Genomic DNA, 26,633 nt, shown 5'->3' with positions numbered 1-26,633 from the left:
CAGTCCTGCTAATGAAGCTCCTTGAATATTTACTAGGTCACCGAAGGAACCACTGAGATGACTCAGCTCCTACACACATCACACCAACACAAAATGACCTGATTTTTCAAGGAGCACAGCACATTTCAGTTCATTTAGTCACAGTGGCAAAGAAAGAGCAGAATCCCAACGGGTTTCTCCTTTAAATATATCAAAGCACCGACTGACAGATTTAGTTTGGCATGAACTCCATGACACCGGTGCACGCGTCAAACGATCTGCATTGTCATGAGTTAACTCGGTTAACCTGCACTCACGTGGTGTTTGTCTTCACATGCTGAGCAAACACACTTTCCAGAGCAGTTTGCAGATGGACCCACCCTCAGCTGCAGCCTCACAGAGTCAAATGTTAAGAAATTGATAACAGAGCACTGTTTTTTGATTATCGTCACATTCTTTTTCTTCATAGATGGAGGTCATCCATTTGATTCTACAACCAAACACCCAATGAAGTTTATAAAATGGTTTCAAAATGAAATAAATTGATTATCATGATCTTGGAAAATACCATTTAGACTGACATATGGTAGGTTTATTTAACTATAACGTAAAAACCACCAAGTACCAATCACATTGGAAAACACACATGTGATGGCAGCAAAAACGAATCAAGCCATCATTCCAGTTTAATGTGTGGAAACACTTATCAAAGACGTGTGACCATACAGTGTGCTAGAATGTTCTAATAATGTTCCCTTTGGATTATTTTGATGTGGAAAAACAACAGTGGGCTGAACTTTAGGAAACTAAAATGTGAAAGGATTTGACTTTCATACTTGTTTGTTTGTAGACACATTTAATTTTGTGTTACAAGGAATCTGGAAAGCTTCCCCTGCATTGTTTGGTTCCCAGGTATTTATTTCCGGGTCACACTGGTTGAAGTTTTGGCTAAAGATGTCGACCATGAATGGTATCTTCAACCATAAAATATGACATGAATTGAATCGGTAAAACAAATCGTTAAATTCCAAGTAAAACAGCAGAAAAACTAAAATCTAAACAAAAAGTAAAATGAGGATGATTTCTGTACACTGCAGTTCAACGAAAAACTTGATAAAGGTCATGCTTGTGAAAACGATCCACTCTTCCCTTCCCGTTTTTTAAAACTCTCTGAAAGTGCATTGGTTCTATTATCCCAGGTGGGTACCATCTGCCTGCTGCTCCACTTTCATCTCTGCCTGATGCAGCCTCTTCTGAAGCTGTCTGTGATGTTTAAGTGCACACAGTGAGTATGGTGTCAAAATAGAGCCTAAAGTATTGCGCATCAAAACAGTAAAACCGCGCATCAAAACCCCAAATCTGCGAATCAAAATGCATAAATTGAGAACCAAAACCCACAATTTGCAACCAAAAGCCTTTCCCCAAAGCACAATCCTATTTCTCAGCTGCCGATTTGTTTTCTCGCCATTCTGAAATCCTGTTTTTGAGTTGCAGTTTTATTTTGAAACTGTCTTTTTGAGTTGCGCTTTTATTTTTTGAGTTGCGCTTTTATTTTTTGCGGTTTTGATTCTAAAACCTGTCGACACGTAAAAACAGCGACATGTCAGTCAAGGGGAGGGGAGGCGGGACATCCCTGATATCCAGAAGCTCATTGGCTACCGAATAAGACCGAGTCTTACGTCAACAGACCAGTTTAGAATGTGCCGGTAAGTTTCTCATGTTTTTCATATCTTTTACTATATTAAAATATCAAAATTGTACTTTATTTAACCAGAGGACGCCAGCACATTCAGATGAGGAGCTCCCCCAGTAGCTGCTAGTGAAAAAAGATGTTAGAAAGTTAGATGTTGCATGACAAACTATCAGCATTGTTCTCCTGTGTTAGCATGCTAGCTAGCTCAATGCTAGCGGGGTTTCCAGCTCTTTTCATGACTTTTGTGGATTAAACAAAGTACATTTTTTACCACAGTGTCAGGATCAGTCATGTAAACCTGGGAATAATTGTCCGTGAATTGTCACTAGGGTTAATCAAATATGTTATAACCTATAAGGTTTCTCAATATTTTTCAGGGTTTACAGACAGAGGGAATTATTGAACAGAGAAACAATATTGCTGTGCCATATTATTCAAAATGTATGCGTCTGCACTATGCAGACTGGCAGAAGTCCGGTATTCGAGTGAACCAGAGCAGAGTAAATTGTAGCAGACCAGCAAAAACGTGTTTTATTCCACTTAAAATTATTCCAGTATTAGACATCAATAGAATTATTAGTATATTTAATTGGGTGGTGGTTTTAAAATTGACTATTGCTGTATGTCTGTTGTTTTCTATAAGGGCCGTTGTTATGCATACCATAACAAAAAAGGCAGGAATACTGAGGCAGCTACGACGTGGATGTCTACATCTTCTTTAAGGTAATGAAAAAAAATTTAATCTGAATTTTTCTCTTCTTTTTTTGGTTAATTAACTTTGCTGTTTTTGTTTCTTTCCAGATGCAGGCCCCAAAGACGTCCCAGTGTGATGCAAAGGCTGTCCAGCAGGCTCACAGACATCTCCTGTCAACTGAAAGAGAAGCCTTTAAGATAGTTGTCCATTTCGACCACACTGTCTGCTTCCCATTTCTTAGTGCCTGTACGAAAACAGTGACTTTTCCACCTCAAGTCTTTTAAGGAGTTTTAAAAACAGTTATTTTAATTTCTCTGAATTGTGGTTCAGAATTTCACAGAACCTAATGCACTTGACTCTGTGTTTCAAAGATCTTTGCAAAACCATCAGTCTTTTGTACAAAACACATTCAATGGTCAAACATTAAAAAATGAAGCTTTACAAAATACCAGTGGTGATTATTAGCCATTTATTTTCTTAAGGGGGGCAGTATTTTGTAAGGCAGATGAGATCTGTTCACATTGTTAGTTTTTGTTACATCCTGCTGTGATGACATGCATAGATCAGTACATAAATGTTAATGTCTTGGCCATGGTTTTCTGATGTCCCACGAGGGTTGAACAGGTCTGAGAGGAGAGAGGACAAGCCACAGAGGGAACAACAACTCCAACAGTTTCCTGCTCTGCCTGGTTTAAGTTAGTCTGTCGTCCAATGTCCACAGCATCCTGCACACAAAGAAAAATGTATTTAAGACAGTTAAAATGAGTGTGTGTGTGTATATATTTATATATATATATACACACACACACACCTTAATTGCTACTCAGTAGCTGCATATTGTGAAAGGTAACTTCCTGTGTTAACCTGCAATCTTTAAGGTTGAGAAAATTATTTTGGAATACAGTTCAGAATCAGAAAAACTTTATTGATCCCACCTGTGGGAAATTTGCTCTGGTACTTCAAATAAAAATTGTGTTTCTTTTATGTATTTATTTTAAATAGGGATTAACTTGATCCCAAACTAGGAAAGGTGTCACTTTCTTGCAGCAATATGTTGCTTTGTTGTTCAATCCATCTGTGTAATCCCTAAGGAAATATTGAAAAACCTTATATATACACATGAATGTACTTCTTAAAAAACAATTTGATTAACCATAGTGACAATCCACGGGCAATTATTCCCAGGTTGACATGACTGATCCTGACACTGTGGTAAAAAATGTACTTTGTTTAATCCACAAAAGTCATGAAAAGAGCTGGATACCCCGCTAGCATTGAGCTAGCTAGCATGCTAACACAGGAGAACAATGCTGATAGTTTGTCATGCAACATCTAACTTTCTAACATCTTTTTTCACTAGCAGCTACTTGTGGAGCTCCTCATCTGAATGTGCTGGCGTCCTCTGGTTAAATAAAGTACAATTTTGATATTTTAATATAGTAAAAGATATGAAAAACATGAGAAACTTACCGGCACATTCTAAACTGGTCTGTTGACGTAAGACTCGGTCTTATTCGGTAGCCAATGAGCTTCTGGATATCAGGGATGTCCCGCCTCCCCTCCCCTTGACTGACATGTCGCTGTTTTTACGTGTCGACAGGTTTTAGAATCAAAACCGCAAGAAATAAAAGCACAACTCAAAAAATAAAAGCGCAACTCAAAAAGACAGTTTCAAAATAAAACTGCAACTCAAAAACAGGATTTCAGAATGGCGAGAAAACAAATCGGCAGCTGAGAAATAGGATTGTGCTTTGGGGAAAGGCTTTTGGTTGCAAATTGTGGGTTTTGGTTCTCAATTTATGCATTTTGATTCGCAGATTTGGGGTTTTGATGCGCGGTTTTACTGTTTTGATGCGCAATACTTTAGGCTCTATTTTGACACCATACAGTGTGCACCTGCAGTCCACACAAACACATTAAAGAATAATCACACAGGGCCAAAGTCGACTATGCTACAGCACCGTTTGAATAATTTGATGCAATTAAATAACAATGCAAGGAGAAAACGATCAAAACAAGAGCATTTCTTTGGACAGTCCTCCCACTTTCACACAGAATTTTTAAACGTCCAATATTAATTTTTTTACAGTCGAAGTTATGGTTGCTATGTGTCATAAACTACCAACAATGTCATAGGTGTACAGCGGTGGCTTCGGTCACGGGAAATGAAGATGTTGTGGCAGATGGGCGGGTAGTTCATGATAAATATCAAAGCCAAAAGCTTCAAGTTTATTATTCAGATCGTTTACAAAGGAAAACTTAAAAAGGAAAGTAAAAAAAAAAAAAACAACAAACAAAAAAAAAATATTAAGACAAATAAATACTTAAATTCAAATTGATCTGGGCCAAAAAAAAATGAATGAAAAAGCAAAAGACACATTTATGCATCACACCTGATGCGAACTTTGGTCAGTGCACACAATATGCAAAAGGCTTAAATGTTTGCTTTAGGGTTGTACGGTGGCCCTGAAGTCCAAACCACTCATCGCGAAAACATATTAAAGACCACAATGACAATTAAAAAGGGAAAAGCAAATAATACAAAAACAGCATTACATTTTAGGAAACAAACAAAATAAAAATGGAACGTTTCAGAAAACAAATGCAATTTCCAGAAATCAAAATTTTATTAACCTTTTTGCATATATGTGCTATGATTGGATGATGATGCTTGGTTTTTGAGGTTTTTTTAATGTGTCTTCATTGTCCACATTTAATAAAAGTTTCATAATTAGTACGGAGTAGATCCGTATAGATCCGAGTAGATCACTTCATGCCAATAACTTTTGGTTGCAAAAATGGACAAACGTCATCATCCAATCAGCGATGTCCCATAGGACCTTCTATTTACAGTTTCTTCTGATTATTATTTAACATTTTATTATAATTTCTGGAAATTACTAGTGTTTTCCAAAATGTTTTTTTTCTTTTTTACAGAACCCGTGATTTGCACTTCATGGCCACCGTACCTTTGTTTGATAGTCTTTTAATTTTCTGAAGACTCCATCTTTCTCAACACGGTAAACCTCACTCTTAATCTCTTAAACAGCAATCACAGGGGTGTTTCTCTTTTACATAAGGCTGCACTGGTGGGGCCTTCAAACTGCAGTTTGATGGCCCGCTTGAGATTAAGCTGCGGGTCTGTGGTCGACATTGTGTACATCACTTCCTCTGGCAAGGCACTGCAAGGTGGGGAAGGGGTAAAACTGTAACAAACAGGTGACAAAATGTTCTTCTGAGGTGGGGAATCCCAAGCTTCCCCTTTAGGGGGGCTCTGTAGTCTGTAGGGATAGTCTGACGGTGGGCTTTCTCTGTTCTTCCCAGTCAGGGGCACGTCTTGACCTGGCATTATACCAAGAGATGCCATGACCGAGTTCCATTTCCCGCTGACATACGCATTTCTGTCTGCCTGAATCAGGTTTGAGCTTTGTTTGCTTATTTTGTCTTGAAATTTAAATCCGGATGTCGAGCCTTTCTGAGGCATCTCGTAGCTGTGCACTGTAGCTGTGACCGTGCAAACAGCTGGAGGAGAGCTACCTTTGGGTAGCTTCTGGAGGCTGTCCATGCCTGACCTTCCTAGAGGAAGAAGGGTGGAGTGGCGGCTGCGGCTTCGTGGCAGTGAATGCTGTTGGATCTGTTGGACGAAACTGAGGCTGTCTGCTGGGACCGTCTGCACTGTGGCAAGCGAGTGGCAGGTGGAAGAGGTTTGGGAGCTTTGCATCGAGTGGAACCGTTCTGCAGTCGAGCTAGGAGAGGACACTGAGGACGAAGAGGTAGCGACATCACATCTGTTACTCGCTGATGTACCTGAGGAAGCTGTTTTGTTGGGTTTTGCAGGGGACACAGTACTATAGTTAGGGACTGTGCCATGGTATGGCTTGGCTCCATAGCTCTCCAAAAGTCTGACGATGGTAAAGTGTCCATGCTTTGCAGCCACTTTGACTGGACTGCGGCCATATTTATCCAAGTGATTGGGATTTGAACCCTTCTCTAGAAGCATTTTCACAATATTTGCATGTCCTTCTTGGGAAGCTATGCTCAGAGCGGTCGCTCCTTGGTGGCAGGCGAGGTTAACATCTATACCGTCTGTTTCTAGGAGACGACGTCCAACTTTAGCATGTCCCGTCCAAGCCACTGAATGCAGTGGCGGTCTTCCTTCTGAATCTTGTGCGTTAGGTTTTGCTCCGTGTTTTAAAAGAAGGTCTACTATCTCCACGGTGCCTCGCCATGAGGCCACATGCAGCGCCGTGCGGCCCTCAGAGTCTCTGGACTCCAGCGGCACGCCTCCTTTCTCTATGAGGAGACTCGCCATGTTAAGGTGGTCCTCCAGCACTAACAGATACAGCAGAGGTCGCCCCTCTGCATCTCGGACATCGGTGTCAGCCCCTCGCTTCATCAGCAGTTCTGCAACGTCAGTGTGACCCTCCAGGAAAGCTGCACTCAGCGCAGAATGCCCATCATAGGCCCTGTGGTCAATAGGAGAGCGTCTATCCAGAAGAATTTTGACAGTGCTCCAATGGCCTTCTTGGGCAGCCAGTATAAGTGGAGTGCGTCCTTCAATATCCATCTCTCCAACGCGCGCCATGCTGCCGTGTTCTGTCAAGGCAGCACAAACGGCACGGTGTCCTTCACAAGCAGCTGCATGCAGCGGAGTCCAGCCCAGGTCATCCTTATGGTTCTCATCCAAGCCTCGATCCAGCAAGGCTCGGACGACTTCAAGGCTGCCTCTCGCTGCGGCTAAGCAGAGTGCTGTTCTGCCCTCGCAATCGATGGCATCCACAGCTGCTCCCCAGAAAAGTAACCGTGACACTGTCTTCATGTGGCCCATTGCTGCAGACGCCAGCAGGGGAGTAACAGCAGCTGCTGCAGAAACGCTCCCATCAAGTCCAGCTGTTTCATCCACATCAGCACCAGCTTCCAAAAGAAGCTCAACTACATCTTCATGGCCTTCATAAGCTGCCAGAAGAAGTGGTGTCATCCCATCGTTGTCCCTGTGTCCTGGATCTGCGTTGTGTTCTAGTAAGAGACTTGCTACTTCACCAAAGCCTTGGACCCCTGCAGCTGTAGGGACGCAGAGAGCAGCAACTGACAGAGCCGTGCGTCCATCTCCATCTGCCAGGTCCACTTCTGCATTGTGGTTCAGCAGAACCTCCACGGTTTCATGATGTCCCATGTAGGCAGCAGCTATAAGCGGCGTCCGACCCTTGCTATCTGCTTTGTTGACTTGAGCCCCGTAGTCCAGCAAAGTGAAGACGATTTCCTCATGACCCCCCCATGCAGCAGCTCTCAGAGCAGTTCGGCCTTCACTGTCACACCCGTTCACGTCTGCTCCGGCGTCCAAAAGCAGCCCAACAGCCTCTTTGTGTCCTCCCCAAGCTGCAGAGCGGAGGGCAGTCCAGCCTTCGTTGTCAGCATGCTCCATCATTTGTGCCGCCGTTTGCGGGCCCTGCCCTTTGGCCCACTCAAGGAGGAGGGACAGCACTTTGACATGACCTTGACTAGAAGCTAAAGTCATGGGTGTTTGACCTTGGTGGTCACAGATCAGTGGATCAGATCCATGTTTCAGGAGGAGTTCTGCAACTTTTTCGAATCCATCAAGAGCTGCTTTAGCAAGCAAAGTCTGTCTGTCTGCAGGTCCAAGCTGGTCTACAGACAGCCCACAATCAAGCAGCTTTGTGACTGACAAACCACTGTCAAATGGCTGCTGTAAATCAGCCCCTTCTTCACAGAGAGACAGCATTCCAACTTTGATGTCTGGCTCTGATAAACATCCAGATAAGATGACTCCGCTTCTCATTAGTAGCTGAGGCACATTCTGACTGACGAGAGCAGGAAGCTGTGCTAGAGATGTGGTTAGGGCTGTGCTGCTGCTGGGGGGAAGAGCAGGCACATCCGCCCACAGCATCCACAGTGCCAAAAGTGAAGGTTTATCCTTATGGTGACCTGAGCAGACCAAGTGTGCAGCAAGCTGACAAGTGCTGTCAGCGTCTAAGTCAGGTCCTCGTAAAGTGAGAGCCATGGCAAGCATAGTGTGACCCTCGCTCCGGCCACAAAGATACTTCTGAGTGCAGTACTTGACATCCGTCAGCCACTCTGCAAAGCTGGCATGAAAAAGCAGTTTGGTGCACCCGGGTCCACTGATCAACAGAGGGGAAAGTGTTTGAAGTTTGTTCTGGAAGTCCTGGATGCTCAGTGAGGTGTCCTGAGTCCACACTGCTGTAAACAGCTGCAAAGATGTGAGGGGCTTCGGTGAAGCCAAGAGAACATTAAGAAGAGGCCTGACATGGGCGAAGAGTCTCCGGGGAAACAGCCTCTGGCAGAGCCACAGGTAAAGGCCGTTGAGGGTTCCGGGGATGTCCCGGATCTCCCGCAGGCCCACCAGCGCAGCTGCCACACCGTCCAGGACCCTTTCGAGGAAAAGGAAGCAGCCGCCGCTTTTGATGTGCAGCAGATTCAGCATGTCCGCCGTGTCCGGGGTGAGCTGACGGCGCAGTGCGGCGTCTTTGTCCAGGCGACAAAGGATGTACTGTTGTACATCACGGACAGCAGGTGGCTTCCTCAGATCATCCAAGCAGAGCTTACGAAAACCTACAATACACAAAAACATTGCTCTTTAAATAAAAGGCAAGTTCAACTAAGACCATTGGTTATGAATATGAAATGACCTTGAGATGAAGAAACGAGAACTCAACTTGCTAACATGCTAAAACAATTAAAGATAATGTTGCATCTTGTAACGGTTGCTGAAATACCCCTTGTCTTCTAGTATAAAAGACTCTGGGACTCACTACAGCCCAATCATGTTACACAGACTCAATATAAACCTTTTGAGATAAATATTTTATTGTCATGTTGTGCCTGCTCTAAGTCTAGCAAGAGTGTGTCTACGTCCACTAGGCCTGCACAATATACCGCAAATTTATCGTTATCGCAATATCCAGCTCTGCAATATGCATATCGCAAAAGACGGCGAATATCGCAATAAATCGCAAACTCAAAATGTGTTAAAACAATCTTCTAGCAGCTTGAAGCATTTAATGAATCAAATAAATCCCTTTATGCTTTGACCAATCAGATGGACGCCTTCCCATTGTTGACCAATCAGATGGAGGCCTATTATGTTAACCCTGGTCCTGAAGAGCCTCAACCCTGCCTGTTTTCCAGCTCTCCTTAACCAGCTTGCTGTTGATTGGCTGACTCAAGTGATTTCACATCCTGATTGACTGAACACACCTGATTTTGGTTATCATTATCGAGCAGTCTAGGGAGAATTGGAAAACAGACAGGGTTGAGGCTCTTGAGGACCAGGGTTAGCCACCCTGACGTTTGTCCCCCATGTCGATGAGGGTCATTTGGAGTATAATTTTTAAACTGTTGCAATGAAATGGGAATGATGTTTTTGTTTATTTTTCTATTTGTTTATTTACCGCAAATTTATCGTTATCACAATATTGATCACTAATATCGCATATCGCAAGTTTTCCTCATATCGTGCAGCCCTAACGTCCACTAGTTTCAAATGTTTTATACCAGTCTGTAGGACAGCAGAGAAAACAAACATACAACCTACATTTTTCTTTTTGTAAAATATTATGTGGTTCTAAAGGAAGTTTTATTTTGAAAAACTGCTGGCTTCTCCCCACCACATCTCACTCATTTCTGACCCATGTCAAGTCGATCATCCTCTACATTCTTAAATATGTGCCGAGCTCTACTTTAAAACTCCTAAGCTAGCAAAGTTAACAAAGAAAAATAGTTTTTGGAAAGTTTGCTTTTGCAGGAAACTGCCAGTGAGGTAACAGAAGAAGAGCTTTAGACTTCAAAATAAAAGAAAGCTGCATTTAACAGACACAAAACAGGACTCTGTACTCCAAATAAGGATCTATTGCCATATTTGTTTTCTCACGCCATAACAATAATGCATAATATTCAGTAACTAATGTTACAAGGTTGATTATATTTAGAAAATACTAGTTTTAGTGACCTTTTTTTTATTTTTTATTTGTTGCACCTTAAAAGTTGGACAAGGCTGAAGTCTGATTTTTTAGCTTCCACTTTGACATTTATGGGTTAAGGGAAAATCAGTATCCCATTTTAATGGTTCCTACATGAAATCTAGAATAACGTTTAAACCAACTGCGTTTATTTTATAATGGATGAAGATAAACTTTATCCTTAGAAGTTAATGGAAACTGAAAGCTAAAAAAACCAAAATGTGGACAAACCCCTTCAGCCTCGTGCAGGCCAGTCCATGAAAATATTGTCTGACATCAATCCATAGTCTGAAACGGTTTGGGGATCACTGACTTATAGGACAGGTCACAAATGTTGCATACATACCTGAGAACATCTTGCACACAGCTTTGTTTTGGCGGCGTACAGAGCAGACCAGCAGCAGCCAGCTGGGCAGCAGGTGTTGGTTGGTGGCCAACAGCTCTGCGATGGAATCGCTCTTCCCGACACCCTCACCTGGCTCATAGTCAACATCAAGTGCGTCAATGACCACCATCAGAGTCTGAGCCGGAGGAGGAAGTTCCAGGAGAGGCTGCAAAACCGCTCTAGAGATTTGGGAGGAAGATAACAATGAAGAAAAGGCTAGGGTTACAGTTTGCCATGTAAAAACGGCAAAATATACGGTAAAATTAAGACAATCAAATCAAACCTCTTGTCAGCTCTCAGTCTAGGATGGTGTTTGTATTTTCACTTGTTGGAATACTTAGCATTATATTCAGTTTCAAAGGAATAACTCATGAGCATCATTGCAATTAACAAACCATTAGAAACCCCAAAGTGACAATCTGAAATTACATGACAACAAACATTAGCTGCAGTCAACACTTTAATGTACTGATTACAGCGAACGGACGCTTTCATTCTGGACAGCTATTAAGCAATAAAAAACACCATAAAGCTATCCATGTAAAACATTTCTAAACTTGGCAGCAAGTAAAAGGAAAAGGCTTAACTGCCCTTTAAAAGCAAGTAACACCCACTCGCTGCTTTGATGTGAATGTGAGTCAGGTTAATGGAAGCTTTGAAATGCCCTGCTACACCCAGAACACGCTGATACACATGCAGGTTTAATGCAGGTTAGCTCTCCGCTCTCAGCAGAAATTTCCTGACTCATGAGTGGCTCCGGTGTCTCGAAATCCAGCTTTGAGAGCCGTTTCTGTTTCTTCTCCCCTCGTTTCCACAGGATCAGTGGGTGTTTTGCAAACAAAGACAAAAATTATGCAGTCAAAAGAATCCAAAGCCCCTCAGGAGAACGTCAGTGCAATAGCTAGCATAATCTATAATCCAATTTTATTTTTCAGCAACCCAATGCTAGAGCAGGAATATCCATCTGTAGGCAGTGAAGCCCAGCAGTCAATCTGCAGGATCATCAAAGTTTAAACGCTATCTTTACAAAGAAGGAAAAACCTCTTTAGGAGTAGATTGGAACGTCTAGGACATCACTGGAGCTGTAGGAGTCTCACTGAAACTGCCCCACAATGCTTCAGTGTCCACATTTTTAACAAAGCCAACTGCTGCTGCTGCTCACTCCTCCGGCTAAAGAACGAGAAGCAAACAGTAGTTACTGCATTTACTGGCTTAACATATAATAGCTACTCACGACAAATTTCAGTCCATCCACCATATGTTTTAGAAATTAGGTTTCCTTCAACATTTTGCTAAAGAAAGCAGAAATGTCGGTTAATCCACCTCTGTGATTCAGATGAAAACGGCTGCTGACAGGCCTGTCATGAAAGCCTCTGTATAAATTGCAGTAGTTAGAGGCGAAACAACAAAGCCTGCTGGATTTGGAAGGCCTTAACGGCCTTGTTTGAAAGACAGTCATCAGAAATTATCCTGTGACACCAACACGACATGCATGGGTCACACAAACACGCAACTCAACACATCTGTTCTGGAAGAAGTGCAGGGTCATTTGTACACCGTTATTTGCTAAAAGCTCTAGGAATAAACAGAAACTCAACTGTTGTATTTTTCGCACTATAAGTCGCTCTGGAGTATAAGTCGTGGCAGCCCCCCCCCAAAAAAGGCATAATAAAATAAACCTGCTGCAAACAAAAGGTAGTGGAGGTTGTCTGTTGGTATTGATTTAAATTTGATCCATTGCATTTGATCCATTACCTGGCAAACCAAAACTATAACCTTTATAAACTAATTGATTCAAATATAATCAACTAAGATCCGCCCAGTGTGTTATGCCGCCTTTTGATCTGTAGTTAAAGGATAATCTGATTTCCTTAAGAACGGTTTTAATTTCTGTGACTCACCTCATTATCTTAACAGACTTGACTTTTATTGGTTACATCCTGCAGTTAAGGGTAGATTTGCAAACCCTGCCCCGGGGTGACAGCTCCATTTGACGTTCCAACAAGCTTATCATGTGCTTTAGTCATCTGATTAAACCAACACTCATCACTTCCGGAGTTTCGCGCACACATGACACACTGTCACAGAGGTAAAAGTGGTTTTAAAATGTTTAATTGTTGCTTATGTCTTTCTGTCCCATTTAAATTTCACAATGACTGACTTCTAATGGAGTCTTCTGAAGGGTTAGATTAAGGGACAAACACTTGCAGTCATTGGAGCTGAATTACAGTAATCCAACCCCATACAAGAGTTAAAAAATGTCACATTCAGGATTTTTTTTAAATCAGTGTTAAAATCTACTGGTTTTTTTAATCAATAATCCCTCAGTGGGGATAGTTATGCATGCATTATTTTATTAAAATGAAAGCTTCAAGAAAGGGCAATGTGTGACCCAAATGCCCGTTTGGAAGGAAGCATGAAGTTGCGTAAGCGGCAGAGCGGAGTGGTGGCCGAGTTGCTGGATCAACTCTCTCTTGTCAGGAAAAATAGGCTTGAAGGATCAGTCGAAAAAAAGGGATTAACCGGTGCATCTATCTGTGACATTTTTGACTCCAGAATGTCACGCGCTCTTTTATGAAGATGTCAGGAAGTCACGCCGGCTTATGAAAGGAAGGGCATGAAATGAGTCCTGCAACAGCCTCAGAGACGGAGCTCACAGGGTCGCTCCAGCTGTAATTAGATCCTCATCATTGAGGATGTAGGATGTTGGGTCTGCTTAGATCACATCGCACGGCCTCGCTTCAGCTTAGCACAAGTGGGCATTTTTTAAATTTCTGATCATTTTTTGTGGGACAGCATGTACTTTTACATGGAGAGCACGTCTCAGGGCTAAAAAAGGCGCCGGTATCACTGCCACGCAGTCTTTCCTGGTGTAATAGCAGAGCGGGCCAGCCACTCATTTCATTTCCTTTCAAAGAAGATAGAAGATGTTGGGGTTGATTCAAATTGAGGAATGAGGAAAAACTGCGATGTGCGTGATCACTTTTGCAATAAATAACCATATAGCAACTGATGCCTCATTTCCATTTCACTGCAACGGTTTTATTTAAATAAAAGTCAACATAACTTCAATTATTCATCGGTCCCTCGCTATGTCACGATTCACCTTTTGTAGTCTTGGTGTTTTAAAGAGTTTTTTCAGTGTAATTTTGCATGTTTATTTTTTTACACATGGCATCATGTTCTATGTCCAGATGATTGACAAATCAATCTCTTCCGTGCAGCGTCTACAGTACTGCACCCGCAGCTTAAATCTTCATTGCGATCAGATCTTTGTTTTCATTCTAAAATAATGGACAGATTTTTCTATCAAGGTTTGGACTTTTTGAGTTTAAACAAGAGAGGAACATGTAAAAATGTCTGTCTGAGAAAAGTGAATAAAGGAATTTTACTGTCTTCAAATATCTGTCATCCCACTTCATACTTAGCGGATTTGACCTATGGAACAATGTTCTCCAAATGACCCAGTCTACTTAGGAGGCAGACATCTATCGCAAAAGGGCTGCATCCGATTGGTCAAATGCGTAGAGGGCTTTATTTCATTTGTTACATACTTCAAGCTGCCGTAAATATAGTTTTTAGCAAGTGTGTAATGTAAACATTTAAGGTAACGCTTTATTGAATCTTTATTTATTGGATCAGATATTATAAACGTGCAAGCCTAATTCAAATGTAACTTGAAATATTCTTCTGTCTTTCACTGGTGAGTAGAACAGCCTGGTTGGAAAACTTGACAACGTGTCAGTAAGTGTGTACGGTAATTTGGAAGCTGGATCAACACATTTAAACTAGAAAGGTCCCAACAGCCCCAGTAAACCGAGGTTTCCGTGCACTCTTTGAACTTTAGCTGCATACTTTTACAAGTACAGGGAGCAGCACAGTCCAAACAGTCGGCGCAGTGTTAGTGGCTCGCTGACTGCAGCGTGATGCCAGCTGGTTTAAGGCATGCACATCGTCCGCCCCTCCTTCCCTTCCTCCCCATCTGCAAATCCAAGCCCATGTTTCACCAGTTTGACAACGGCTGTTCTCACATGGTGCGCTCTTGCCTGCAGCAACTTTCTCCCAGCTCACAAAAACTATCTCCTGGCTGTGAGCCAGTCTGGGGAGGGGGCAGGAGTGGGGAGATGTGGAATCCAGTTAGGTACTTCACACCAGAGGAGGGCAAACACAGCAGGAACGTAAAGGGACTTAGACTCATTACAGGGTAAACATGTTGGAAGAGAGTTGAAATATCCCGGAGAGGAGGGTGACCTCGCTGACTGGTGCCGAGATGGTCGCCGGGATCCTGGGGGCATTTTTTCAACTCTTTGTTCTTTTGTTTTTTTTTTTTCTTCTCCGCCTCTCTGAAAGGATGTGGACTCGTAAATAACACTGTAGCATTCATTCACACTGGAGGCCTATTGTGTCTGCTGCTGATGGGTGGCAGTGTGAGAGGAGACACAAGTACAAACCAAGGAAGAGCCGCTTCGTATTCAGGCTTTTATGCACTTTAACTCAGTTTACACAGCAAATTATTTGATACTTGCAAATATAAAAAAAACTTGTTTTCAGACATTCAAGGTCGTTTGACTTATCTTTGCTCCACATCTTTCTAGTTCTATAAAACTAGACTTTCTTTGTCATTATTTTGGAAACAAAAATGTAGATTTATGATCTGGGAATATGCGCTGGCTTTAGATTTTTTGAGGATTTAAAGTTTTTTTTACTCCTTTTGTTTACATTTTGTTCTAAAATGATTCATTTCTGCTTATTACACTCATTTTTTGTCTCTGTTATCAAAATGAACTACAGTTAGCTACATAAAAGCTCCAAAAATACAAACATATTGGTTAGAACTAGCAAAAAAAACCTTAATATTGGACTGTATAACATTCAATTTGAAAAGATTCCATCTAACAGCTTATTTTTAGCTAATAACCCTTTTTGAATGCTTTTGTGGAACTCCTTATTTCTACATTTGAAAATCTTTTCAGAGATCTAATTGAATAAAAATGATTTTCTGCATGGAGAGATCGTTATACTACTTTCTAGTAATTTTTTCTAAAGATTAGTGTTGTGTTTTTGCTAACTTTGCAGAGTAAAAAGAAGAGAAAAAGGTGTAGTAATTAAAACATGAGGAGCAGCATCTGCTGTGTGATGCCCCCTGTTTTATTTGGAGTCTGCACAAGGCAGCAGCTGTGACTTAGGAGGCATCCACCTATCAGAAGATTAACGGTAAATACTATAGCTCCACCAGATCACATGTCACGGGGGCCTTTGGCAAAACACCTGAACCCCGCCGTGCTATGCTACCATTCATCACTCTGTGGGCGTGTATGATTCAAAGTTAGGATTATTTTAATCTTCGGAATGAATGCCCGTCAGACACCTAACCTGCATCTTCTCTTTAAGCATCTGATCCATTTCTGTCAACAGCTTTCAGAAACAGTAAACTCTGTTAGGACTGTTTAGGAAGAAACTGCAGAAGAATTTGTGCCTGTTTTCCGTCACTATTTACCAAAAAACAAACTTCAGCCAATCAGCTTTTTTTGTGTTTTGGCAACAAAAGGACTGACTCCATGCAAACTCTCCTATGCAAATACTGCAGGAAAACATCTGCTGGTGTTTTTTTTCTCGTACTTTCCATAAGGTGCAAAGAGATAATTTGGCAGAGGGGCAACGCCAGATGCCCCTCCTGACACAACCAAGCTGTTATCAAATCTTGTCCTGAACCAGGAACTTACCGATTACAAAGCCAGTGCAGTGTCCTCTGCATCACAGCTCGGGGGGGTGGGGGGGAATCAAAACACAAGTTCAAAACTTCAGTTATCTGAGGAGCAGTTGTTAGTATGAAAATTAGGGCCTTTGGAGTTTCTCTGTTTACTCCGACTGGCGTTTTTGTGTGTTCAGGTTCCTCTTTTTCTGCTCTAAAGGCCAATGGCATCTAAAGTCGTGGGTGCAAATAGCTTCAGGGCATCTTCTGTTTTCTGATTCCTTTTTTCAGTTAAACCAATTTTCAGTTTCAGTCATTTGAAGCTGTTAGGTTCTTGTAGATTAGACTTTTTGTAGATTTTCTGTTCAGTTTTGTCATATTTAGAGACCCACACCAATAAAAAAAGTTGTGTTTTTGGTGTTTTTAACATGTTCTGGTGGCATCTTTTTGATAATGGAGGACATGTATTAAGACAGTTCTGCTTAAAATTGCATTTCTGAGTATTTCTTTATTCAAATTGTTGTGAATCAGAAGCAGACTAAAAATGCTGTTTGGAAAAAGCTTGTAGCTGTGACATAGGACCTACAACAGCAAGCCAGACGCGCCCTGCTCCGCTCCATTCTGATGCATCCATGTGTGTACAACTACATCCACGTACGTCTTGGTTTTCCTCTGGCTCAAAACTGTACAACTGGATAGCTCCAATATTGCTCGACATTTTTGTTGGACCAGTAATGTTAGGTTGGGGGTCTGTGGGGCTGTAAGCTAGCAAGAGAATGCATCAACAGATGTTCTGCCGCTCTGCAGAAACTACATCCTAGGAAACATGTGTTTTTTTTTTTTGGCTAAAAAATAGCATAATCAGAATTAAAAGACCACTGGGAAAGCTTTGAGAATAGATCAAAGGGTGATTGGAGTGGGAGTTGAAACTCAGTTGGGTTTGTTTAAGTCAGTCTCCCACATTCAGACCCTTCACAGAACTGCTTCTGATATACAGTGGGCCAGAAGGCATTGTGGGAAATATACAATGTCTCTTTCGGAAACGGCTCAATGCTGACACAGACATCTTGCAAAACAGTACTAATTTACGAAGCAAGTTTTTCCCCTCTAATTCTGCTAAATCGTTCTTCTTTTCCTAAGTAAGAATATCCCTGCCATTAAAATGTCGGGATTTACAGTGTGATATCACTAACAAATGATGCTGTGTTGAGCTGGAAATAAGCCATTCTGAAACATGCTCACACACGCTGAGCTCCTGCAGGAGTTTCACAGTTGTTGCTAAACTTTTTTGGATGATATTAGTTCTGGACAGTTTTTTTCTTGCCTCATGTTACAATGAAAAAAAAATGCATTTATTTAGCAGATTTCTGATTTATAAAAACAAAATTGTGACACAAACCTTTTAAAAGTTTCATCAGGGCTTCTTTGACAGCTGAGCGGCTCCAAAGCAGAGACAACAGACTCCCTGCTCAGGATGTCTTCATACCCTGAGGAGAGGAAGGGTGATGCCCTCAGCTGCTCCACCAGGCCCAGGACAAACCTCCACAGGACAGTACTCCTTTGGTCCTCTCTTTGGCAGAAATGAGAGGCAAGGCAGCGCTGGGCCAGCCCAATTGCGGTTCCGGTCTTCGAGGTGGGCCATAGCACCTCGGTGAACAGGGCGGTCTTTCCAGCACCGGGGCCCCCGGTCACCAGCAGCCCCGGCGGTTGGCCTGAGGCTGCTCGAGAGTCCAGGCAGCGGTGCAACTTTTCCAGGGCCCATTCTCTGCAGAAAAACCGCCGGCCCTGAAGCAAACTGGAGCTACTCCCGAACCCACTCCTGCTCATGTCTTCACGAGGTTCTGACATTGAACTGAGCTCCTAACTTTACATCCCATGCTCCTCCGGTGCTCCCTGTTCTTTTTGAAGCTCCGGGCAGATTTTTGTATTTCAGAAATTTCCGTCCTCGTTGGCTTTGAGTAAAAGCTTGCAGTGATAAAGCTTTCCTGAAACAGAGAACTCTAAAGGTGCACTCCTTCCTCTGCTTCATTCATCCCGATCCCTTTGTTGGTGGATTTCAGCAGCCACAGTCACCAGTGTTCTCTGTGCCTCTCCAAGGGATTCAGGAAGCTGCTCAGTCAGAAATCACAAAGACAAAGAAGGAGTGAGTCCAGGAGAGAAACTGACAGCCCATTTTCCACAGTCTCTACACCACTGGATCTCTCCCCTCCACTGTTGAGGGCTGCCTTCCCTTTTCCGATTACAGCCACATTCCTCTGCGCCGCTTCAGTTCCTGTCCTGCTTTTTCTGCTGAGAATCGATCCTCAGCTGCGGCTTCAGCATGAAATTCCCTTTAGCGTCCTCACACCCTCTCTCCCCTGTTCAAACTCAACCTCCCTCTCTCCCTCTTTCTGTTTCTCAGTCTGTCATGCTCTCTGGTTTTTCTTGTTTTTTTTTTTTTTTTGTCTCCTCCCTCTCCTGGTGTTTGTCGGCGTGTCAAGACATGCCCAGCGAGGGGAAGGCTGGGGGGTGGGGGGCGGCGGAGAGCTGCAGCTGACAGGTGGGAGGAGTTACCTAAGGGGTCAAGGTTCACCTGTAGGACAACATAGACAGCCCTTCCGACAAAGGCAGCACGCTCAAGCACAGCCGTCGTTTACGAGTGGACACTTTTTGACTCGTAGGGCTGCAGAAATCCAGTTTCCAGTCATTCATTTAGTTTTCTTTAACACATCATGAACTGACCATAAACTGCTTTTGATCTGCTTTAGGGAGTAAAACATTTTTATTTTATAAGTACAAGCTTTTAAAAAAAATGTTTTTTTGGTGTGTTTTACTAAAAAGTAAACATGTTAAAAAACATGTTCTTGTAGCATTTTGGAGGAAAAATATAAAGACAATTAAGCATAAAACTGAATTTCTGAGTATTTCTTTATTCAAATCATTCTGAATCAGGAGCAGACAAAAAAAAACGCCATTTGAAAAAGATCGTAGCTGACATGTAGTTACTACAGTCGGCATGCGGGCGCTTGTGGTGTGCGATACTAGTGATCAATACTACAATGACGACGGAATTTAACTGGTCAAATATGTAAATCGGTCTATCCGACTGGCCAAATGCCTATTAAACTCGTTAAGTACTTCAAGCTGCCATCAGATAGTTTTAGCATCTGCATAAACATTTAAGTTAACCATTTATCGCAGTTGATGCAATTCTTTTGCAAAACAAGTATCGCACAGGCTAATATCGCGATAACGATACATTTGCGATTTCTTGTGCAGGCATAGTGGTTATTTATTTATCTATTTGGCACAGTTACTGTAATGGATATTCTAGTTTTCTTCCAGCCCCCCCCCCTTTGGCGTAGAGTGAATGCTTGACTTGTTATTGAGTCGATCCAGATCAGCTCTGGCTCCAACGCTGCACAACTGTCTCTCATCTGTCTGGCATCTGCCATCAGCCGCAGATGGTTCTGCTGCATCACCAATAAATATGTCACGGCTGAATGAAAAACTCCTTCTGCTTCCAAAAGTCTCTGGGAACATTTTCTTTTCCTTTTTTTTCTTCCCCCTCTTTAAATGACCTCTTTTGTTGTCCACTGTAACCAGCCCTCACTCACCTCAACGTCCCGAAACAAGTTGGTCCAACACCAAACTCTCTCATCACAGCCAGCAGGTCACCTGTAGGTGACAACTCAACATCAGAAGCTTTAAACCTGTTCAGGTTGTGTGTGACTTTTTTGTTGCAACGTGTTCTTGGAAGGTAAATACAAACGTCTCAAACCAATATAATGTGCCAAAATATTCATGAATGTAAAAGAGTTTCTTTTTTTTTTTTAGAATATTTGAAAAATGCTGATAATAAACATATCCATGTAAGTCACTGTTTGAACATGAGTGTCTTTATAAAAGAGTGTTTTTTCCTCTTGAGACAGACATCATCATCTTATCCTGATTTTTCTTTTGTTGACCTGGAAACCGATCACATCGCCCCCGGCAACACATGAAACTAAAAACAGGTAAAAACTTTGACTTATCAGGAACTCGACATTTGCGACATGCGTATTGCACAGCTTGATATCGCGATAACGATAAATTTGCCATTTATTGTGCAGGCCTAGATTTAATATTTACTTCTTTCCTAAGTGACCGTGGTATAAGCCGGATAAAGCTCTTCGTGGGGTCCAGAAATGAAAGGATGATGCAGAGGCGGGAACCGTCCTCCGCATCGTGTTGGACGGTGTGTGGCTCCACATTGGACATTATCATTTGCTTAAACCTTGTTGGTAAAATGCTTCACCTTCACACTGAGGGAGTAAAAGGTGGTGGGAGACATTGCTGTCATAGTGTTCACCTAAAGGCCATCAGTAGTCGTCAGTGTGAAACTTCTGTCCTGGTTTGTGTCCTGATCAAAGGACAGATGTGGCTGATGTTTGTGTTGTTAAAAGTCCCACTCCGATCCTCCTGTAACCCTTGTGCTATCTTAGATGACCCCACCCTTACATTGAGGTGTTCTCCCTACCATGACAAAGGTGGATAAAGGTGGAAAGATTTCATGTAATCCATGGACACCAGTGAAGATCACAAATCATTGAAGAAAAAAGATTCAGAGCACTGTCTAGTGGGTCTAGATGACCCCACTCCCAATGTTAAAGTGCCTAGGATAGCACAAGGGTTAATCTGTTTTTTGTCGTCAACTTCGATTGAGAGAAGAACACCAGCTTAACCACAAGGTCTGGGGGAGGAGTTGTAGCTATGAATGCCTGCAAATGGACACTAAGTAGGCAGGATTTATGTTTGTTAAATCTGATAAAGAGTGTTTGGGCATTTGTTGGTGGTTAGAATTGCATTCGTCTTCTCAAGGTTACCAAGCGTTCCCAGTGGTCTTTGAATTATGATTATTCAGTTTTTAGCTCAAATCAAAAAACCTGTGTTGTTTCCTAGGACGTAGTTTCTGCAGAGCGGGATCTGCCATCTAACTACTGCTTCTTGGTTTTAAAACATGTTTTTTTTTCCATTCTGGTTGTGTTTAAAAATATTTTCCTGCTCATTCTGGCTTTAATTTGCAGTCACCAAATTGCTAATTACCCCCAGTCAGAGAGTTAGGGCAGATCCTGGAGTCACTTCTGCTACCGCCTGTCCTGTTTCACCTCACACTGTTTCATTTTTCCTCTTTTTAAGTTTTTATGATTTGGTTTAATTATTATTATTTTCTTGTGTATCTGCATCTGGTTTCCTGCATCTGGGTCCTCCAAAAAAACATGAAAAACAAAACAAAAAAAAACCCCACCAACCCTGATCATAAAAATTTCTCGCAACAGCACAAAACCAAGACCACATTTGAGAATCGCATCCTGTTACAGCAGCCTGTAAACAGATAAAATCTGTGGAGGCGTCCAGTGAAGGAATATAAGTGTTCTGTTCTTTAAAGTCAGGGCCTAACCTGACAGAACTCAGTGTTAAAAAAAAAACACCGCCGTCTTGGTCAAATGTGAGATGATTCAGAGATGGTTAATTAAAAAATAAAAAAGTTCCTTTGGCTTCAATTACCCCTGTTGTGCCCCTTTCAGTTTACAAGCTCCTCATGAGATTTCTCCCACAGAAAGCCCCAGATTTGTTTTAACAAGAAACCGACGATGGTTTGAGGAGGACCAGCATTTAGATGTGAAGTCGTCTACATTCTTTTCATGACTTTGTTGAGCGGAAAATGCTGTCGAGCTCTCGAGACACTGAGCCTCTTTGCAAGCTCAACAAAAACTGGATGGTTATCTGATTCAGGTTATTCAAACCATCATGTAAACATGATAAACGGATGTCCTTTATCGGAAAATTACCGCTACATTTATTTGTGGAGAAATTTGGATTCACATATTTATATTTCCTAAATAAACAGTTTTTGTATTTAAATGCATCCATTTGATTCACTTTGTTCTTTTATTTCATTAAATGAGCACAAAATTAGATAAAAAACGAAGTAACCATGGATAATGTCAGTGCTTAAAGTCACATAGTTAGTGTAAAACTAAAGAAAATGAATAACAGATGAATGTTAACCCTGTTTCTTTTGCAAAGAGAATAAATAGTTTGGCAGAAATATAGTAGAATCTGCAGATCTTCTGCGGCTCTGAAACTGTTGGTATGTTTAAAAAACAAAACAGGAAGTTTTATTCTGAAGTTCTACCATTCACACAAACTAGACGAAAAGACTGAAACTGTTTATGGACCAATTTTCTGAAGTTCATGCAAACATGCTGATCATTGCAGTCATCAGATTGTTGGCACACTGATAAGAAAACTACATTTTTAGAGAGTTTTGACTTTAAAAAGTTATAAAAATATATATAAAACTTTTGGGGCATGATAACTTTTAATCTTCAAAAATATGTAAAATATAAAACTGCTTGGTTGCCAGATTGTGGATTGTAAATCTTTTATAGACATTTCTCAAGGCTATCTATAAATGTTCTTTCTTTTTCTTTTTTTAAATTAAACATTTCTTATTATTTCGATGTTACAAAATGCAGACACCTCTAAAACTAGGAACTGCTGCTATCGAGGTGAAGGGACTCTCTTTGGACGACATTTGAAGTATTTTTAAGTAAGAAAATGGGTCTCCTTTTCAAAATAAAGCAAATGACGTGCTTTACTTTGAAAGGAAGAGCAAAAATTAGTTGAAAGGTGTTGAATTTAGATCATGTCAGTCAGTTATTATTAATGATTTCACCTAAATAATAAATAGATTTCAGACTTGAACTTTACTGACTTCAGAGAAATGCATTTTGAGTTCAAACTTAATTTTTCATAGAACAAATGAACCAAAAATGTCCCAAAGAAGGCAAACTAGAGTCCAGGATTCTGTTTTCTAACTTTGTTTCCTCTGAGCAGACGCATGAGCGTCCTGAGGCATTAGCTAATTTTAAATATGCTGTTAGCCGATGAGACATTTGTCAAGAAGGGTGACAGACGACCGTCTGCATGCTACCAATCTGATCATTCACTCCTGTGCCAAAGGGGAAATGTAGTTTTTCCAGATGAAGACCATCAAACATAACAAGTTTCTTTAACAGGAAAGTCAATTATTTTAGACCTTTTGTCCCCCTATTTTTCATGACTGAAGTGACGTTTTCTAAATAGATGCATGGAACCTTACATAAAAAACACCTTCACTTTCAGTCTGACCCACTTGCCGTTGTCTAATCAGATAGGCCAGGGCAAAAAAATGTCAAGTATGCACAGTCTAGAAACATGGAAATACCTTCTTTAAATCCTCAATCCTGATTGCACAACTGCCGTTTTTAAGCCAAAAGATATTTATGGATTTAGCTTACAAGACATAGCCTGCTCTACTGCACAGTGCAAATTGGTGAATGAAGTTGCTAAGCAACCCACAGAAGCACAGATATGGCTGATTGAAGAATGCCTCTTCTGCCTAAAAACTTCCTATAAGCACGCTATGTAATGTTAGCGGAAAAAAAAAAAGACCACTGGTTAAGAGAAAATGTCTGATAAAAAGCCAAATCTTTAAAAAAAAAAAAAGAACAGAGGGTAACTAGATAATCTGCTTATTTTCATGAAGGTCAAAAATGTTGAAAGACCCACTCCAATGAAAAGTCGTGTTTTTAACATGTCCTTATGGCCTCTTTCTGATAATGGAGGACATATATTGAGAAAATTAAGATTAAAATTGAATTTCTGAGCATTTCTGCACTCAAATCTTTGTGAATTAGGAGCAGATAAAAAGGTGCAGCTTGATAAAATACTTCTTTATGATGAAAAGAATTCCACAGGCTCCCTGCTCCGCTCCATTCTGATGCATTGCAGACAAATAGATCCATGAACGGCTTTTTTTTATTCTCGACCGGGTTGGCATGTGGCTCACAACATTTCTGTTGCACTGGTAATGTTAGATTTGGGTTGTGAGGGGCTGTAAACTACGGAGGAAGGGTTTCTTCGTGCCAAGGTCCCGCCCACAATTCAATTTCTAATGAACTATCGCCGCTCTGCAGAAACTCTCCTAGAAAATTAGATTTTTTTTTTTTTATGTCGGCTAAAACTGGCACAACCGTGATTAAAAAACCACTGGGAACACTTTTAAAATAGCCTTATCTTTGAATGCAATTACAAAACCAGCTGAACAAATTCCTTAAAGAAGCCATTCTCTTCTCTTGTTCACCTCCCTTTTGCTGCTTTGATGTTAAAACTGAGAAACACAAAAGTAAAAGGGAAAGGTCAAAGTGGTGTTTGTGTACCTTCACGCCGGATGACGCATCCTTTTAGATGTGGGCATCAAAGAGACTCCATTCCATTCCACCGACTCTGTAATGGAAGGAGCATATTTAATAATTGACAATATTTAAAGAAAGTGACTAAAGAGTCAGGAAGGGTAAAGGTGGATCAAATGGACAATATCTGACCGTTCTGACAGGTCAGTAGAAATCCTTCTAAAATATGAGGATTTTAAGCAGTGAATGTGAAGTAAACCAGCAAGAAATGAAGGAGTTCAAGCACCATATGTGCTACTAAAAGCTGGACTTCTATTCATGCTTTTTTATTGTTTCTGTCCAAGTGTTTGTAGGCTGATGCTGAGAAGTGCTGCCAATGCTAATGACACATTAGGATTCTAGTTGTTGCAGCAGAAATGTTTATTTCATGGTCTTTAGGAAAGTAGGAAATGTCCGTTGTCAGTTTTTCTTGTTGGCTTTTTAGAATAGTTTCCGGACTTCAAAGTTTGAAATTAAAGCGTTCAGCAACAAGGTGAAGGACTCATAAAAGTCAGCATATGACACAGTAAAATAAACATTATTCTACCGTGATAAATAGGCAAATAAATGAATATTGACTTTATATTTAAAAACTCCTGTTTTCTTCTTTTTTTTTCTTTGTTGTCTTCAGACAATGCCCCTGTTTATTTACTCTTTTACTATTTAGAAATGTATTTAGAGGATGTGTTTGTTGCAGCAAAGATGCTACTTTCTAACATTTCACACATGTTCTGCATGTTTTTGTGTCTTCTTCTTTATAAGAAATGGGGAAAATCCTCTTTTTCGTGTGTAACTTTACGTGTTGGCTGCTTTCTTCTTGCATTTGCCGTTGGAAGCACAGATCCACAGGTTCCTGCTGCTGCAGCTCCTCCTCCTCCTCCTCCTTTCTTCCTCCTTCGCTGCTAATCGCACAATTTCCTCGGTGCTGCAGCTGTTTTCCGACGACCCAACTAATCATTTATGCGTGTTTCCCATTACATCTTCAAATCTGAGTTGCATCTGCAAAAACAAAAAACACGCTCCTACCTCACAGATCTGCTTCATCTCCCTCCTCCTCCTCCCATCACCGACTCAGCCCAGGAAAACTTAACCGGATGTGTCCTCTTCTTCCTCAGCTCTTTTGAGTCATCACGCGCGATATGGTCACAGATAAATCTGCTCTCTAGGTTTTTTTCTTGCTGATTTGATCTCCAGTCTTCCTTAGAAGAGGTTCGACAGGAATAGCTGGTCTATTTACGGTGCGCGTTTAAAGTGAACGGCACAGTTTAACAAAGAGTCATGAAAATTTATGTGAAAAAGAACCGGAGAGAGGGGAAATAACTAAGCATACACAAACAAAGTAAACACGCATTGATTGCTGATTTATTTACTTGTTTTTTGGTTAAAGAAATCTTTCTTTGTGGGGCTTCTTTGTTTGTTTTGTCTCTCCAAAATTTAAAAAAGAAAGAAATGTCGCCCTCTTCTGGGTACTTGGAGATATTACAATAGCTCAATCAAAATTGTGCAAAAGAAATGGCTGTTTTCTTAGGGTTTGGGGAAAAAGTTTAATACTTTTTTTTGTAAATGCATGAAAGTATGCGATTTTACACAAGAGAAATGTGCTCCATTTGATTCAAATTCTGAAATCAAATTCGCAAATAAGAACAGTTTCTTTTTATTTCCATGGCAAATTCAGAGTGACAAGCAAATTAAATCAATAAAACCAAACCTTTAAGATTCTATTCTATTCTGTGGCTTAATGGTAAAGATTTTGATGCCATCTACATTTGAAAGAGACATTTAGAACTAACAATCCTTTGTTTGTTAAAAAAAAGTGTGATTCTATATAAACGTCACTAAAAGCAGAAGTTTTAGAAATGTCTGGAAACCAAAATCAGAATCTGTGATAGATTGAAATTTGTAAACACTCCAAATTCATTGGTGATTATCAGTTCAACTAAAGTATTTTAATAACGCAAA

At 41.1% G+C, this 26,633-nt stretch overlaps 1 protein-coding gene and 2 long non-coding RNA genes across 7 annotated transcripts; 1 reads left to right on the top strand and 2 right to left on the bottom strand.

Annotated features, from left to right (window-relative positions):
• The first annotated feature begins 1,636 nt into the window (after positions 1–1,636).
• Positions 1,637–2,812, top strand: LOC111946726. Its single transcript, XR_002872460.1, has 3 exons — positions 1,637–1,685; positions 2,316–2,395; positions 2,474–2,812. It is a non-coding gene; the product is annotated as an uncharacterized LOC111946726 (long non-coding RNA).
• On the bottom strand, positions 2,432–3,890 carry LOC111946727. 2 transcript variants are annotated; one of them, XR_002872461.1, is made up of 2 exons: positions 3,178–3,607; positions 2,432–3,091 (listed from the first exon to the last, which is right to left on the bottom strand). It is a non-coding gene; the product is annotated as an uncharacterized LOC111946727 (long non-coding RNA). The 2 variants fall into 2 exon arrangements; XR_002872462.1 differs by lacking the exon at positions 3,178–3,607 and adding an exon at positions 3,837–3,890 and having other exon boundaries at positions 2,819–3,091.
• A 1,345-nt stretch (positions 3,891–5,235) lies between these two features.
• ankrd50 (ankyrin repeat domain 50) lies at positions 5,236–26,069 on the bottom strand. 4 transcript variants are annotated; one of them, XM_011489269.3, is made up of 6 exons: positions 25,474–26,069; positions 24,663–24,729; positions 20,034–20,094; positions 17,837–18,546; positions 10,707–10,924; positions 5,236–8,954 (listed from the first exon to the last, which is right to left on the bottom strand). In XM_011489269.3, the coding sequence occupies exons 4-6, from the start codon at positions 18,283–18,285 to the stop codon at positions 5,419–5,421; spliced, it is 4,203 nt and encodes a 1,400-aa protein (XP_011487571.1). In that variant the 5' UTR covers positions 18,286–18,546; positions 20,034–20,094; positions 24,663–24,729; positions 25,474–26,069; the 3' UTR covers positions 5,236–5,418. The 4 variants fall into 4 exon arrangements, with proteins under 4 accessions (XP_011487571.1, XP_011487572.1, XP_023806425.1 ...); XM_011489270.3 differs by having other exon boundaries at positions 25,701–26,069; XM_023950657.1 differs by having other exon boundaries at positions 24,663–26,069.
• Positions 26,070–26,633: the final 564 nt, after the last annotated feature.

This window comes from Oryzias latipes, chromosome 21, assembly GCF_002234675.1.
Source record: "Oryzias latipes chromosome 21, ASM223467v1".
NCBI lineage: Eukaryota > Metazoa > Chordata > Actinopteri > Beloniformes > Adrianichthyidae > Oryzias > Oryzias latipes.
This window is presented reverse-complemented; position numbering and strand designations above follow the sequence as displayed.